The sequence below is a fragment of the Hylaeus anthracinus genome, unplaced genomic scaffold, assembly GCF_026225885.1.
Source record: "Hylaeus anthracinus isolate JK02 unplaced genomic scaffold, UHH_iyHylAnth1.0_haploid 11997, whole genome shotgun sequence".
NCBI classification, from domain to species: domain Eukaryota; kingdom Metazoa; phylum Arthropoda; class Insecta; order Hymenoptera; family Colletidae; genus Hylaeus; species Hylaeus anthracinus.
Window position 1 is genome coordinate 6,311,274 of NW_026534344.1, and position 17,436 is coordinate 6,328,709.

The 17,436-nt window shown below is 37.7% G+C and overlaps 2 protein-coding genes across 2 annotated transcripts; both read right to left on the reverse strand.

The window, feature by feature from the left end:
• Positions 1–2,493: 2,493 nt before the first annotated feature.
• LOC128889826 (bromodomain-containing protein DDB_G0280777-like) lies at positions 2,494–9,135 on the reverse strand. The gene is made up of 6 exons (XM_054147829.1): positions 9,094–9,135; positions 5,480–5,612; positions 5,034–5,255; positions 4,371–4,644; positions 3,728–3,991; positions 2,494–3,443 (listed from the first exon to the last, which is right to left on the reverse strand). Exons 1-6 carry the CDS (start codon positions 9,103–9,105, stop codon positions 2,927–2,929), a joined length of 1,422 nt encoding a protein of 473 aa, XP_054003804.1. The 5' UTR covers positions 9,106–9,135; the 3' UTR covers positions 2,494–2,926.
• Positions 9,136–12,134: 2,999 nt separating this feature from the next.
• On the reverse strand, positions 12,135–16,661 carry LOC128889570 (putative mediator of RNA polymerase II transcription subunit 26). Its single transcript, XM_054147293.1, has 3 exons — positions 16,650–16,661; positions 15,146–15,248; positions 12,135–14,681 (listed from the first exon to the last, which is right to left on the reverse strand). Exons 1-3 carry the CDS (start codon positions 16,659–16,661, stop codon positions 13,672–13,674), a joined length of 1,125 nt encoding a protein of 374 aa, XP_054003268.1. The 3' UTR covers positions 12,135–13,671.
• Between the last annotated feature and the right edge of the window lie 775 nt (positions 16,662–17,436).

Below are 17,436 nucleotides of genomic sequence, written 5' to 3' on the forward strand. Positions count from 1 at the left end.
CCCAACGGACTTTCCCAACGAAGTCCTTGTTACGCCGCGTAAAAACCAGAACCGCTTTTCCTGAATATGTATTATATCAGAATTTAATTTATAGTTACGTGAAAATCACATGATCGACTTTTACCTTTGAACGTAACTAATATCGGTATAGCTTGGCATTTGCTTTGACGACGATGATTGACAGAAGCCTCGGAAGCGGAACAGCTATCGGTGGACATTATTTCCTGTAAAGGATAATGCCTATCATAGACCCTTCAGGGTCAGAACACTGGTAGTCTCTTTAACGATCGATCGATAAACAATTCAGCGATTATTGCATCACCGTAACCGGTTTAATAAGTCAACTACTTATACATAATCGAATTCGATAACCTGCATCTACTGGTATTAGATAACGTTAACGTTCGATAACAATTTTTAGAGGGAAGAAAATATACAGCTATCACAAGATATGTAAGCAAGTTTCAAGTTAGTTAAAAAATTAATTCGTAACGACTCAATCTCGAGCTCTGATAATTAAATGCAATTATCATTGATTTAGAGTAAAGCATTAAAAAAAAAATTCAAATGAACGTGATAAGGAAAGGTAACAAGTTTAATTATAATTTAAGATTCTCTATTGCCGAATAAAATAATCACCATGTATTGATATGAATTATTAATCATTTTCTCGTTAAATAAATTCCAACAAAACTAAACCAAGTAGTTAATAGTCATCGATAATTGATGTAATTAGAAATATATTATTTTAATAATAAAATAATGAAAGACTATTGTGACGAGTAAATGCAGTAAAAATTATCTTTTTAAAATAAATACGCCTATACAAGATTGAAGAACAAAAATCATACTCTCAATTTATACTTGCAAACTCTTTTATTGATATTTTTTAAATAATTCTTCATTTCCCACAGAATTTCTAACGAACCAATCACCCAGCGCAGGTAAGAATGGGTAATCCTCTCGCGTTTTCACATCTTCGTTAAATCTCAGTAACGAAACCTTGTCGGCTACTGGTGTACATCGCAGTAATAAAAACTGAAGATATTAAAAAGTTTGGATTAAAATGAGAAAGAAAAGTTGCATGGAAACTCGATAGGCGTGGCCTAGTTTAATGGATCGAAAACTGATATCGACGTAAATATAAATCACGAATGCTTGTGTGCGGATAAAACACGTATTTCTAGTCACGTAACGGTACGACCAATCGTTGCAGGAAGCATGTGCACCGGTCACTTCCGTATTCCCAAGTCGATCGCATTAATATCTCGCTCAGAGTGCGTTTCAACCGAGCGACATTTTATATTCCATAAAAAGCATCGATTCAACCAGAGCGTGCGCGCTTGGTTCGCGAGAATAGAACAGATACTGTTGACCTTAATGCAGCTCCACATTCTCCGTTCCATTTCTCGAGTGCTTAGAAATTTAACGTACCGTGAAATAGTCGATTTCGTTCATCAATTACTGCGACCAGTCGACGCACGACGGTCAAGATACTAATCAGTTCGCACTTTCAACGAAACTCGATGGTAAGATAACCAAGGCAACTTTCTGAATTATTAATCCAACAATTAACTCGTTGTTGCACAGGGGAGAAGATTAGAGCGAAAGTGGATCGTATCTGGCACGGATCGAATGAAGCTTTGTGCGATTTCTGTAACGAACTGTGAAATTATGTGTTGTACGATATTGATTACGTTAAGTGTGTTTATTGTAATTATTCTTAAATTGTATCACGGATTACGTATAATCGACGTTACTTTTATTAGTACATAGTTAAGTTTTCATCAAGTTTTCATATAATTTAATTTAAGCGGTATACTTGACCCACTTCTGTTGTGAGTTTTTTATTTAAGTATTGATGGAGATTAAATCAGTCCTTTCTAAACTTGTTGGAAAAAGATTTCGGTAAAAAGAACCTTGATGACCTCAATTCACACTCAGGATTCGTAAACCAAATATTTGTATTATGTATATTTTAGTTAACTCAAAATTAAATACTTGCAATATGAGAATAAATAAATATTTATTATAAATTCCAAATAAAGTGATGCATTAAAAAAAAAAACGGAGAAAATTCAAGAAATAACTATAATACGTGTAGAATTTTAACTTTAAAATTTAGAAATGGACTTTATGTTTAAACAGCCGGGTTCTACCATTTTGCAGAGCAGGAAATGGTCATAGAACGTCGGGGTATGTTAGAATTTTTTATTAACCAGATTATATTATACCTGATCTAGTGTAATAATTAATAAATTACACCTCCAACTAATTGTGATCATTCAGAAAGAAAAATTTCCATCGAATAAATATTTAAATGCTTATAATAACTATTTTTGTAGGTGATCGAGGATTAAATGAAAAACAGAAGGACGTGTGAATGATATGACTCGATGGAGCAATTAGAAAACATTCCCAGCGAAAGCGACGATTTCTCCAACATCCTGTATAAATTAAAACGAACAATTATGAAAAATATTATTCCAACGAAATACCATACTCTTCCTTCGAGCCAGAAATCCAAGCCATCCAAACCAAAAGGGGTTCCGAGTCTCATTAATCCTACTACTACCCTACAAAAATCAACAAACTCCAGCATTTAATTTCTATTCGTTTATTTAATAAAGTATTAAATTTACGTGTAACGAAGTAACAACAAAATGATCTTCTATTCGACGAATTGAATGCGACGCCGCATCCATGTTTGATAAATAATTAACCCTCCGCAGCTGTGATACTTATTCAACACAATCCTTTTCACCTAGCAAAATTGTGCAGTGATTTTTTTCTCCGATTATACTTTTGTTTTTTCATTTTCTTTAACACACGATCTGAAAATATCGATACACGCAGCCCCGTGTATATCGATCGGTAACGAGATGAACGTCCGATGGAGAGAAAAAATTCATGCATCAATCATCGTTCAGTATTGGTTTTCGGTGACAGGACGAATACCGCTCCCGTACTGTTGCAACGGCGACTGTCCCGGAGCAGATTGCTGATACTGAGATAGCTGAGGCTGGTCGCCGTACACCTGATTGTATGCACTCGATTGACCTTGATACGGGTCCCGTTGGCCTTGGTACTGCACTTGAGGCTCGGCTGCAGGTTGAACGGGCTGAGGTACGTACGGCTTCTCAGGACGAATGGAGATCTGATTGGGCAAGATATTGTAAGGGATCTGAGATTGGAACTTCAGCACCTCTTGGATGTAGCCTGGAGCATTGGGGTTGTACTGAGGCTGCGGCTCTGGTGGTGGTCGTTGAGGCTGTGGTTGTTGTTGCGGTTGACGATACTGTTGAGGTTGACGATATTGCTGTTGTTGTTGATACTGTTGCGCTTGTCTTTTTTGCCTAGAATGCGCTGCCTCCGCTGCTAATTGTCGGTAATGGGCCTGGACCTGCTGCAATTGTTCCTGCGCAGCTGCCTCAGCGTTGAATCTGGACATTAGGAGTGTTCAACAAGTTGAGAGTATTTGAATGAGAAATATTTGGAATAAATATCGATAATGTGGTTGGGGAATGATGCAAGTCCTTGTTGGTCTAGCAAGATTAGAATATTAAAGATTTAGCAATAAATTTAGCAGTTTTATAGTTGCATTGTTTTCATGTTTCTTGTTCACCTTATTAAGACTGGAAGTGCTGCATGGATTATTATTTAAACCTCATACGTATCGTTTGATCCGCTATTAGATATCATATCAGTCATAGATCGTCAAATTTACCTGAAAGGTTCAGGGATTCCATTGGTGTATGGAGTATTAAACTGGAATTTCAGTACTTGTTGGATACTGGCTGGTGGCGGATTACTGTTGTACCTAATCGGACGTTCAACTGGTGGTTGTTGCTTCGTCTGTCGCCTTTGTCTATATTTGCCGCGATAATTAGGACGTCGTGGCTCAGGTTGATCTTGATCGTCGCTTTGATATAGAGCTTGCTGCTGTTGCTGTTGCTGCTGCTTTCCTGCTGCTGCTATTAAGTTGTCATATCTACAAATTCGAGTAGTGAACGTGTTACGTACGGATCGTCAGGCTCCTTGATGTATTATCATGATTAATTTTTAATTCGGTCAAAAATATATTAGCGGATTTTGATCATATTTCCTGTAAGGTAATAGGCAGTCACTCCTTTATTGTTATAGAGTAATTAAAGTCCTTAAGAATCCTCATAAAAAAAAATATACTATTTACGCTTCCTCGAATACTAAATAACTCTTTTAAATTTATTTGAATTACCTAAGACAAACAACTTTTCTTCACTTAGAAATCATCATATGGAAATATTTAAAACGAAACTGAGTAAAGAAGGCAGTACCCTACTAGAAGCATTATTTATAAACAGTATAAGGAAAAGACTCGGTTGAATTACCTGTAGGGTTCAGGAACGATGTTCGTGTACGGAAGTTGCTGTTGATATTGGAGGATTTCCTTGATGTGCGAGGGAGCGTTGTCGAACGGCCTTGTTGGTATCAAAGGCTGTTGTGGTGCTTGTGGTTGCCGACGTGGTTGGTGTTGTGGCTGCGGTTGCGGCCTCGCTTGTGCGCGTGGCCTATAGGGTGCTGGCTGAGGAGCAGAATATTGTTGTTGCGGTTGTTGCTCTGGGGGTACCTTGCGATCGAAGGACTTCCAGCTGACACTCGAACCTTCCAAGTAATACCACAGTTTAAAATTAATTTTCATTCAGTTGCGATCTCGGATTACAATGCTGATAATAATTTTACTAAAGATGAACAGCGTAATTTATTCGCTGATTTTAATATCAGAAATAGTTTATAGGAATATTTGTTCCCCAACTGTTGGGAGCTTGAAACATTTAGAAACAGTACTGCAAGTAGAATGAGTCGGTAATGGACAGACACGTTGAACGAATCGCTCATGGGTCAGACAAACCTTCAAAATCTAGCTACATTCTTTTTGATTTGAAGTTTGTCGTGGTCTAATTGACGTTTGATATTTACTCACGACGCTTCGGAATGAATGAGGATCGGAGTTAATAAGTTCAATTACTATTAGAATTCGCAAAATCACTTACCGCTGGGATCCCTGTACGAAAGAGACTTCTGTTCACCTGGTACAGTGTCGTGAACGCCTGAAATGTACCCTGACGTACCGAAACTATCCGAGGGTCCCTGAATATTAAACGTCTCAGGTTCAGCTGACTGTAAATATCTTTGTCCGCCGGCATTCGAGGCACCCTGAATCTGATAATTCGAATGACCGTCGGTGGCACCTTGAATAGAGGAGCCACCCTGCCCTGGAAAATTAAACATTTAATATAGCGAAGTATATATTATTTTAGATTAGATTTTTCTGGCATAGTTAGACTATCAGCTAATTTTAGCGTATATCCAGTTTGTGACAACAAGTATTATTTAAACAAATATTTACATATTGCGCCAGGAAAATGATAAGAACGTACTATATTTTTACAACCTTTTTCCCCAGTTTTATAGAATCATTTGTTTATCTATGTTTTACCACTTTGTCCTCCTATGTACTCCAGTCCTCTCTCGTCGTCTACTCTTAAACCCTGGGAAACTCGATCCCCATCAGTGGATCCCTGTATTGTGAATTGTGCTATGCACATGGGAAGTGCTGTTAGCAATAAAACCTGTAACAAACAGTAATAAATACTTGATTTCCCGTTTCAAATATTTTCGAATATTAGTCTCGATTTATAAAACTTGAACATATTAATACTAAGAATAAATAAATCGATTAATTGAAGTATCGAACATGTCCATCAAATAATCTATGAAAAAAATATTATAAATAATTAAATATCAATAGAATTTTAACTTAGGAATGAAATAAAATAACGTTACAAACCGAACAAGAACTGTAAAATAAGATAAGTAGAAAATAAATAAAAGAATAATTGTTAATGTTAAGAACAACTTAACAGTAACAGCAAACGAAAGCTAGTCGTAAATAAAATAATTCAATTAGGACAGTTATCGTTGGATATAACTACTACTGAACACTAGACAAGTTCACGGAGATATTAATGTCACTACTTCCTGTAATTACTACCATTAATATTATTTATAACACAAGCATTTGTGGTAGCGATGCTTGTTACATAAAGTATTACACTTTTAATTCTCCCGTTTATTTACTATTTAAGGAGGTGCTGCAATGCTACGGATATGCAACGTTCAGGAGCATACCATTATCTAATACAGTGGAACTTGATGCGGGACCAGCTACGATTACGTACTACTTTGTACCATATGCATTTATATGGAATCGCATCTCTTAGTCTGGGCAATATAGCTACAAGGGAAAGTCTTAAGTCCAAATCTTATTCAGTTGGAGAAGTGAACAGTAACATGTTTCACAAGCTAACGGTAACCGATAGTTACTGGAAATCTAAAAGCAGAATTTTACCCTGCAGGCATGGTCTGAACTTTTAGTCGTTGTCTCAACAGAACGTCTTACCTGAACCTAATACCTTCTACACGGTCCTTTTAAATTAATCATTGTACATCTTGTAATATATAATTTTGCTATTTTCACATTATGTCAATCAGTCAAATAAAATTTACTAGTATACTTTGAAGACGCAACTAGACATTGACATAAATGAAGTTGAAGAGTATCTCATAATTTAAAAAAACAAAATTTCTAAATTCTTATGCAAAACGGGTGCTAATGAAATTGCTACAAGGAGAGGGTTATCATTTGTTGCGCAACACATTTTTTTAGTTAACTGTTATAAAGAAAAGGGGGACTTACATTTTTTTTAAACAGAAGATAGTATTCATTTTTTACTATTTGGATAACTCTCACAAACCGAAATGATATTGAACCGTTGTTTTTTTTTCTGTGCGTAGTTATTAACCGGAAATAGTTTTCAATCGTCTCGAGACAAAGTTTTGGATTCGTGGAAATGTCCAGTAATGTTAGTCGGGCTGTTAACGCGCGAAACGAGACTGTGGCTCGTGAAATTCCAGTTCGAGGGGAAAGTTTCGCGTCTTCGAACAGCGAACGCAGTTTCCGTAATCGGGAAAAGGTGACGCGAGCGAACCTTTCCTCTGAACACATTCCAGCATCGCCGCAAGAAAAAGAAACGAAACCTATCTGGAAACCAGGACTAAGCCACTACGGTGCAACGATCGAGTACACAGTCGCAGGAATTACACGCTCGCCGGTAGAAAGTGAAATATAAATTAACCGACAAGACACGCCTGGCTCGATTATACAAAAGAGAAAAACACGAGCATGTTACGAGTAGAACTTGTCTAGAAGTGTCCCCCTAACGAGCAACGTTAAAAAACCGAACGATACGTGGAATATTAACGCTTACAAAGTCCTCTTCCCACGCGATTTTCGCTGATATTCAGAAAAATTAATTTGTTATTTATTTTGTTCTTTTATGAATTAATGTTCAGTTTTATAATGGAGGATTACCAAAACTTATTTAATCGTGACATATTTGTCACATAACATATTTCTTATAGAAGATTATAATGTATCGTACTTAACTTTTTCAGATAGTGCCATTACGTAAAACAAGAAACTATCATGTATTTTGTATTACTCGGTTATTTTATATGTTTATGACTAACTAGTTCCTATACTGAGTTATTTAGAAACAAATCGGACAAGTATGATTTAGAAGACCGGTAAATAAGCACTAGTCAACTCTCTCCTGCTACTTTTAAAATTATAACGTGTCTTGTTTCCGGTTGCGTGAGAAAATATGATCGCTTAAGAGCAAGTGCGACTTGTTGCAAATTTTACAGTTGATAGCTCCCAATGTAGATGAACTTTTCATTTCAAAAACTGTCTTCCACATCTTGTTTTCATGTGATTATATAAATTATAAAAGTATAAACTTCGTTAAAGATGCGAACATTTTTTCCTCGAAAGAATGACACATGTTTCATGATTATTGAAAACATAAAGATGACTTGGAAGAAAAGAAAATGTTAATAAAATTTGTATATAAAATTAATGTCAGCTTTTACGTGCATCTTCAACTTCGTGAAGTTAGTGCAAGGATGAGTACTAAATAAATGTTCTTCTAAATTGTACTAGGTAACAATGTAGCTCCTGAGCTATGCTCAGGGAGACAGAGTAGGGGAAGTTGTTTTATTTTTCAAACAACTATACCGGCTAGGATCGATTCAAATCGTTATCTTGTTTCACCTCCCTATCGGTTTCTTATCATAATCGGTTGCAGAGATCAATGTGGTCGAATGTGAATGAAGTTGTGGTCACGTTAGATCTGTTACACTTGTAGAATGAGAAAGCGTGACATTTTCGAATGGACTGTACCAATTAATTACGGACAAATAACGTGTTTAGTTCAGACAGTATCTGGCTGATTAAATTGTTCACGACTTAACTTTGGAAACAATTGAAAATGTTATACGAAGGCAGAGTAATACATTTTTCAACCGACTTCGAAAAGGAGGAGGTTACTCAATTCGACATGTATATTTTTTGTTTTCGTTTCAACACTGTGACAACTTTCTGGTTGTTCATAACAGAAAGTTCATTTCGTTTTTAAAAACACTGATGTTTAGCTACATTCCAAATAATTTAGAGTATCGATTTCCTGTTCTCAGATACACCTACAATTTCCTGTTCTATACCAAACCTCATGATCTCTATGAGTTTGATACGCGATATCTCTTGCTATTAGTCTTGGAAGTATCACGATACTGTTAAGCGCATTTTTCTTCAAAAACTACTCACTGTATAATATTTCCCTGCTGGTTCAGTTTGCACCTGCTCCAATGAACTCTAAATCTGCACCATTTACAGACTGTTATCATTCCCTAAACGCGAAGAGTTATTGTTTAGCGAGCTTAGCACAGACGCCTAAGTAATCCGACACTGACGTCTAACCGCAATTAACTGCACGCGACGCGTCTCGTACTAAGACATGTTACCATTTGTAACGCAGGAATACCTATCGAGCTATCCTCCAGTTCCGGTTTTCCCACCGATACGCCCGGCTGAAAGTTCCGTGTTAAACGCGGTGCGGTGTCGATGACCGAACAGAGACAGACCTATTCACGAGCAAACGCGAGAAACGGCTATGGTTTTTCGCGAAAAAGAAAAAAAGTGGATTTACTTACGGGCAAATTCATGGCGAGACAGCAGGCTGGCTCGTTGCGTTCAAGGGTTGAGTGTTTCTGAGGCGGCCGCGCCGTCACCGGAACAACTTTATAGTCGGCCACGTAGAAGGCGCCTTTCGGCGACGGGGATGTGACTTCTTGTACCACCTCCACGACACACCGATTTTGCGGTTACACGGCTAACCGTGCCGCGAAACTGTCCTTTCAGCTCGTGAATTTTTGCCTATGGTTGCCGTGTCATTATCAACGGCGATGGTTCGCCCTGCGTTTGGAACTTATGGTGCAGTCGCTAAGGAAGCCCTAAGAGGGTGGATGCTTGAAAAATCGTTGAGATATAGCTGTTTGGAAAATGACTCGTAAGACATCAAATATGAAATAATGAAGAAAAGGTATCGAAGTGTAAAAAAAAATTTTCTTATAATTCTACATCTACTTATTTTGCTCTCCATTCTGTGTTCACTTTATTCAAGTGTAACTCGTAGATCGTCCTAAAATAAATATGTATATAACCGTTCTTAAAGCTTATTCAATTTTGCATGGATTCATCCATAAGCAACTTTTTCGTAGAATCAACCGTTGCAAAGTTATAGCCCATCGAAGCGTTGGGCATAAATAATATGAGGTCTGTTTTAAATTATCGATGTCACTTTGAAGAATGTTACTGAAATTTTTCTTGATTGCCTATGAACAACGAATACTATTTGCAATATTATGAATAAATATAAAATATTACTTGCAGGATTAATAATGTAACCCAACAACAATAAATTGCACGTATACATTTTTCTTGATATTTACAGTTACGTAACAATTTTCTTCGATGAGTATAGCAATTTCTTGTTTCAGCAAATTGCATTCGATTACTGTTCTCCGGCTCTTGCAACGACTATACATGTCAGAAGTTAATAAGAGTACTTGGAAGCGCAAACAAGCATAAAATTGTGTGTACTATAGTTCCTCTTTGCGCGTTAGAAGTATAATCGATTGCATCCTCGGAAAATGCTGAAGGCATCGTTAAGGAATGCAATTCAAAGACACATTTCCCAAGAGAGTACTACTTAAAGGTTACCGTGCAATGACCGCGTGCATTAATTAATGCACGTATGTTTGTTGAACTTAGGTAATACCTACAGGTAGATAATAGAAATGCAAACCTTCTGCAGAATAAATTTGAAGGGAATATTTTAGAATTTAGAATTCATACAAAATTGGTGAAAAATAAATGACAATGATTCTATGCCTTAATGCTACTACATTATCATTATCATTTTATTTGGGAAATATTATTTCAATGTAAAAATTATTTTGATGTAATTTGCTAGTTTTTATTTTTTAAGACCGAAATTAGTGGCACTTTGAATTAAAAAAGATCCAGGTACGTATCTTGTTCACTCTCACCTCTAAAAAAAATGTATAATGTACAAAAAAGATATGCAAAAACTTATTTAATTAGTTACTTTTCATTCTAGCCTGTTTGAATGAATCTAAATAATTTATAGTGCTGATTTCCTGCTATTATTCTGATACCTGATATCTCTTAGAGGTAGCAGAGTTATGATACTTGTAAGCGAGACTTTTTCATGATGTACTTACTGTAGAATGTTGCCATGCAGGTTTAGTTTGTACCTATTACAAAGGATCCTAAATGTGTCCCACTTTGCAATTATCATCGGTGAACGTAACGGAAGTATACATATTCAACTTGGTATATCGATATTTTAATATTTCCTTTATTCGTCCATTTATCTCCTCGTCCGAAACTACTCCTAATAATACGCCCTAAGTGAATTGTGCATACGTGCGAACAAGCAAGGTAAAAACGAAAGTTGCAGCATGCCGGAGCCCAAGCGCGTGGATAATCGAGATTGCCAAGAGTAATGCGAATCGGTGCACAACGCGTGAAGGCCACGAGACCAATTTACGCGGTCTTCCTTGTCCGGAGAAATGCTGGAGCTTTCGTCATTGAACACATTACTAGACAGTGTTCACGAAATCTTCCGGTAAATAAACGGAAGTGAAAGACTGTGATGCAAGGAGGCTTCCTTAACACCTCACTTGTTATCCATTCGTGATTTTGCTTGTAATTGATATCATGATTTGAATCAGTGTAAGGATATCATTAACTATGTTTTTGTGAAAATGTTTAAATGTTTTTAATAAATCGTAGAGGGAATTAGAGTCTACATGTTCACATCTCTTGTTATACCCATTTATGAAAATATTTTCTTCGATCAACACGGTATGAATTTATAACAGAGCTTGTACCAGAGTGGATTTAAAAACCTGACAAATCGTTAGATACGTATCTTCCACGCTTAATTGATCTAAGAAATAATTTCATTTCTCAAGTCAATCGATTTATAACTCACACCCTTGGTAACTTCCACTCTCTAATATACTACAAAATCCACTTACGCTACAAACGCATTACTGCCATGATTAAAGTTTAAAAATTCATCAGAAATATATCACTTCAGCTGCATGCAACTGCACCAAACTACAACACTGAATATAAATAGAAGTGCAATTACACCATTCACCGGTTGCAATCGTGCAAGCACTTCCTTTTCGTATGCTCAACGTTCGTGAACAAAATCAACTAACAATCTCCATCGAGTTCCTGGCAAGATAACATCGGTTTCTTTATCGAATATCAAATTATACCAGGGAGAAAATAAATAAGTGCGTTTACCTTCCGTCTGCCGAAGAACCGATCGACGCGTTATTGCTTTCTATTACAAAACATCACGCGTATTTAATAGAAAGGTGGAAACCATCCTACTTTCTACGAAGGTTTAATAAGACCAGATTTATTAGTGGTCAAACAGATCGCAATACGCTCGAAATGTTCTTCCTAGAGCGGCGATCATACCTTCTCCACGCATGCAGCGCTCGATAGATCGATAGATCGATAACCATTTCGTAACTGCACTCGAGTCACTTTTACGCCGGAAGTTCCGTTCGTTTTGTTTCCGCTAACGGCGAACATGCTAGGAACACTCTCATAAAGATGGAAAATGATTTTTAAAACGTTCGTATAATTCGTTTACTGAGACGAAGGTTTTCTTTGTAGCGTCATTTGTTCCTTAACTTGGCAAATAAATTTATTCATCAACAGCATTGAATTTTACATAAAAACAGTATAGATATTGTTATTTTCTATTGGGAAAATACAAGGCACGTTCGTTGGGATTAATACTGGCTGAATTTTACTTGTATCGAAAATAAAAAGTTATATTTAAACCTTTTGAATAAATTTTTAAAGATCAGGCATTTAAGATGATGAACCTATTTTAGTATTTCTCATTTCAATTAGAAATGAGGAAGCAGTGGCCATGAAAATTCATTTAATAACTTTTGTACGAAGTCTATAACATTTTTGTCTTATATTTAGATTTCTATCAATCAGATCTATAGAAAAATATCGGAGTAAAAAAATAAAACATAAACTTGCTATTTAAAATATTAATTTAAAAATGCCCAGATATGATTAATACGGTAGAAATACGAAATTAATGCGTCTTAAATCTTATCACGAGTTCGTAAACTTTTCATTTCAAATGAATATCTTGAGATTTCTTCCCTTCTGAAAAAACAAATTGTACATTTAATGTACAATAATATTCTAATTACAACGATTAGTGTAGTTACCAGCTGGAACTGTAACGATATTAATTACGAGGTGCTTAATATATTTATGATAAAGCGTACGACAACAAATACTTATTTCTGTTTAAAGCTGTAGGAAAGATAAACGCAGAAGCTTAATCTAATATCAGTGACGCGAAGGTGAACAAAAGTTGCATTAAATATGCGTTCACGACATTCTAAACCTTGTTTCCTGGACACGTCAAGATGAGTAGACCAATTTCCCAATTTTTCTAGTTCATGCGAAAAGTGGAAGTTCAAACAAGGTTCAAAATTCGTTTTCTAGCAGTCTCCTGCAATGATAATAAGTTTACAAATTCTGTTCTAATGCTCAAAAATTAGCAAACTAATGGTTAAATTGGCTAATTTCCATTTTCCAACAGAAAAGTCGGGGACTTCTGTTAATTAAAAAGCAATCTGTTAAAATCCTTCAGTCGATCCTTCGGATGACAATCAAAAAATGTCTAATTTTCATATTTTTTTTAATGTATAGAGTGGTAACAAAAATGTTGGATTTTGAGGTCGATTCCTCGTGTGAAATGAAATCGAAAAGTCCTTTACCATTTTACAATCCGAAGCTTCGTTACTCTAATACGATCAATAAATGTTTAATAATGGAATTCCAAGTATACGCCATTTTATATCGCAGTCAGCTGATTCACGGGCTCATGCGCATTCAACAGTCCCTATACCGATAACGAAACTTCGGATTTAAAAATGGAAAAGGACTTTTCTGTTCGCAGATTTATGAATAATTGACCTTGACGAATAATTCCACATTTTTGTTAAAATTAAACAATAACATATGCAGCAAAGTCAGAGACCGATTCACTTCTCTCTTTCCCGAGTCCCTTCAGTCAGCCGAGTCAACCTACCCTACCCTCAACGCGTCAGTTCATCAGACAGTATCCTCCTCGCTCATTTCTCTGTTCAATGACCGTGATACTCCTGGACAGGCTTGGTATTCTCGAATTCCGGTTCGTATCGGCCATTGTTCAGATAATAAACTTTGCTGGTGTAACGAGACGACCTTGCATTTTCTGGTAGTGGCTGTGGCACGAACACTGCTTTAGGATTGTGAGTGATGCTATTTGCGATTACGTTATAAGGCAACTGAGCCTGGAATTTGAGCAACTCCTGGATCTCCTTGGGCATATCTTTACTGAGGTACAATTGGGGATTTGGTGGATCAGGTATCCTCTCGTATGGCACAGACACGTACTCCTGCTGAGCTGGCTGTGGCTGCTGCGATTGTTCATAGTCATCTTTGTACACGATTCTACCTTGAAGCCCTTTGTTGGAGTATTCCCGTCTAGCCTTCGACTGTTCGTGCTGCTCGTTATAATTGTTTGTCAGATGCTCGTAGTTGGAGTCGTCTGTCCTCGATGGACGTTGCTCCTGTTGCTGAGGGTCGGCGTAGTTCGAGCCGTAGAGGACTGGTGTTTGGTCAGGATATTGACGTTCGGGTTTGCCGTAGTTGTCCAGGATCTCTTGCTTCGGTTGGGCATCTTGGTATGACTTGTACTGGATCTGATTAGACTCTGGTTGAGCTTCCAACGAAGACTGACCCTGCTGATACGGTCTGTACTGTACCTGAGTAGGACCCTGCTGCGCTTGCAGCTGAGCATGAGCTTGCTGATAAGCTCTGAACTGGACTTGGTTAAGGTCCTGTTGCTGCTCTTCCGGGGATAGTTGTTGGTACACTCTGTACTGTACACGTATCTGATTTTGATGAGGTTGTGCTTCCGCTAGAGCTTCTGGCTTGAATTGTAATCTGCCGTAAACTGGCTCTGATTGCAGCAGCTGTGACTGAGGGGCAGCCTGTACCGGTTGATGGGGATTCACGAGATCAGACTGGCCGCGCTGACGACGCTGAGAATTTTCCAAGTGAGTGCGCCATTGGTTCTGGGGAGCAAAGAGTTTCCAGTCGACCTTCAGGCCTGGAAATGAGAAAAGATGTTTTGATGTACGTGTCGGTGACCGGTTCTCGGTCGGTTGGTCGTGTAATCGGTAAGGAAGCGATGTTGTAATACGCTGTGACGGGAAAGTGATCTTGTTTGTTGCGTTTGGTAGCGAGTTTAGATCGAAAGGGGAACGATTCCTTTTTAGTGGTGATTGGAACAATGGTAAGTATACAATTTCGTGAGATACGATCCTGTGGTAGAATATTTTGTAGCACAATGATCCTTGAGATATAGAAAGATTTATATATAAAAATTTAACTACACATGTTTATATTATAATAAAGAAATTTGAAACTTTTTTACACAATTCAGTGGTGTTCATTTCCAGAAGTTCATTTAGATTAATGGAATTCTTCTACAGAAAAGAATGAAAAACATTTTATTTAACAGCATTATTGTATCGTTAGTATCGTGCATCGTATGCGATTAAATTTGCTCACCATTCGGATCGCTGTATTTGATTTCAGCAGCGGATGTTCGAGCAGGACGCTGCGCGTTTCGTTCTTGCGCCAACGTTGTCGAAACGAGAGCGAAAAGTAGGATCTGCGAACAGATTCGATCGTGAATAAATTATTCAGCATGAGAACGATGCTGTAACGGTAATGGGATCCGTTAGAAAGTAAACTCTTTCCGAACGGTCGTCTTTCTCCGCAAGAGCCGTTAGAAACTGATGCCAAACGACGTTTCGCACGGACGGAAGAGAATTTGTACGATTGTCCGGTTCAATAAAAAACATTTGACTGTTGCACACTATGTTTCCGTTTCCGCCTTCATCCCGTTACTTAGCATATACTGGCTGCGTTACAAATAACCGTCAGCTCCGGTTAGGAATACAGTCTAACGTTTCACTTCCTTCTATAGAACCGACGTTTAGAAGCTTGACCATGTTTGAATACTATGTACTCCATCGAGTCGTTTTCTTCTATGTAACGTCCAACGTTGAGTAATTGAGCCTAATTATATTGCAAATGGAAGTCTTGAAAGATAAAATATTATATTTACTCGCTTTTCTTGTATTCGCTTTATCGGCCGGGAGTACGTAAAATTGATTTTCGTTAAATTTCAGTAAATATTAGAAAAAAGTTCTGTTTCTCAGAAATAAACTTTTGTGCAAAAAAAGTCTAGAACAAAAACTTCGCATCGTTCGAAGTTGTACTTTTGTGGTAATACGTTTAAAATTGGAAAATCTTCTGTGATATATTTAAACTATTATTCGATGTTTCGCTTGTCAACATTGCTATAAATTAATATAAGAGCAGCGAAGTACCTCTACTACGTTACTTTATGTACATACACGACACGATCGAACTCGCTACCAGTCGGAACGACCTAGCATTGAAATAAAGTGAAAACTATTGAAAGTAAGTCAACGACGTTATGTTTAACTTAAACAAGCTTTGCGTATACTATTATAAATAATTGTCCCGTCGAAGGTAACATAACTAAAAACAGCTCGGTCACCAACGATGAGACCAATCTCTCGTCATGGAACGATACTCTACAATCCCTTAAACTGTCTCAGAGAAAATCGTACCAAGTTTCTTCTGCCAGCATCACTATAAACTAGAACAACATCTAACCCCAGCTAAAAAAGAAATCTACAATAATTAACAAACGCGAAACAAACTCCTAATCGCCACGCTCTAGAAGCCAAACGAAGCGTCAAGCCTCGAAAGCCGATCAACCCTGATTAGCAAGAGCGACGTTCATTGTTCCAGAGCTCGTGGCATCCACTTATAAAATTAATTTTAATTAGAAACGTCCAGTCGCGCGTCACGAAAGCACTCCTTCGATACGGCACTCACTAAAAGACGTAGAAAAGAAACTCGCGCGACAATCTACCCCCCTATAGTCTATCTCCAAAAGAACTCGAAGTAGCGATCAGGCCGCGTGGAGGACCGCGTTATGTATCGTTGGTAGAATTCGAAGATCGAATGCACTCACTCGGAGCCTCATGGTTGGCGGTTAGGAGACGATGAACGTAGGATGCTCGATTCACGGGTCTACCGGTGGAAATCAGCCGACGGTGCCGCGGTGGCTCTTCTATATAGTCGGAGTTGCCCCGGTGTAATTGGTCGGCCAAGCAGACGGCCGGTGGCTACCTACTTTTAAAGTAATTCTGCCTTCGGTAACGAGCGAACCACCGGGGGCCCCCGGGATATTATCGCGGCCGATTGCAAGAATGCGTCGCTGGCGCAATACGGCTACTAAGTTGATCTAGGAAGCTGCGGACACCGAAGTCTACGAGGGCACGAGTTTACAACCGTTCTTGAGCGCTGACGGGAAGCTTACGACTGATGTTAACGAGGCTTTTACACGATTAGATGCTTCGGAATAGTCTTTAGACGCGAAACTTTCAAAACTGTGGGGTTTCGAATCGCTCGGAATATTATTAGAGATCGGATGTTCGAGAATGTTCTGAAGAGTTTTCGATGCTTGGAAAGTCTTCGCGAGTATGAACCTTGAAAGATTTTAGTAGTCTTGATCATTTTCATAAATTCTTTAATTCTTGATGAGTCTTGAAATCTTTTAGCCTTTATGTGTCTTTAACGTTATAATACCTTTGATGGTTATTCGAAAGTTTTAATAAATCTTTGTTATTCAAATCTAGGTGATCTAGATGAGTTTCGAATGAATTAAGAATCATGATGAGTCTGAAATGCTTTGAGACTGTTCTTGAATGTTCTGATATCCTTGGTAATTCATGACTGTCTTGACACTAGATCATTTT

What these genes read in the sequence shown, in the direction of transcription:
- LOC128889570 (XM_054147293.1), bottom strand. An exon ending in CAAATACAGCGATCCGAATG is followed by an intron (nt 14,682 to 15,145) that starts GTGAGCAAATTT and finishes TCTCATTTCCAG; the next exon opens with GCCTGAAGGTCGACTGGAAA.
- LOC128889826 (XM_054147829.1), bottom strand. An exon ending in GTACATAGGAGGACAAAGTG is followed by an intron (nt 5,256 to 5,479) that starts GTAAAACATAGA and finishes TTAATTTTCCAG; the next exon opens with GGCAGGGTGGCTCCTCTATT. An exon ending in ATCGTTCCTGAACCCTACAG is followed by an intron (nt 3,992 to 4,370) that starts GTAATTCAACCG and finishes TCGAATTTGTAG; the next exon opens with ATATGACAACTTAATAGCAG.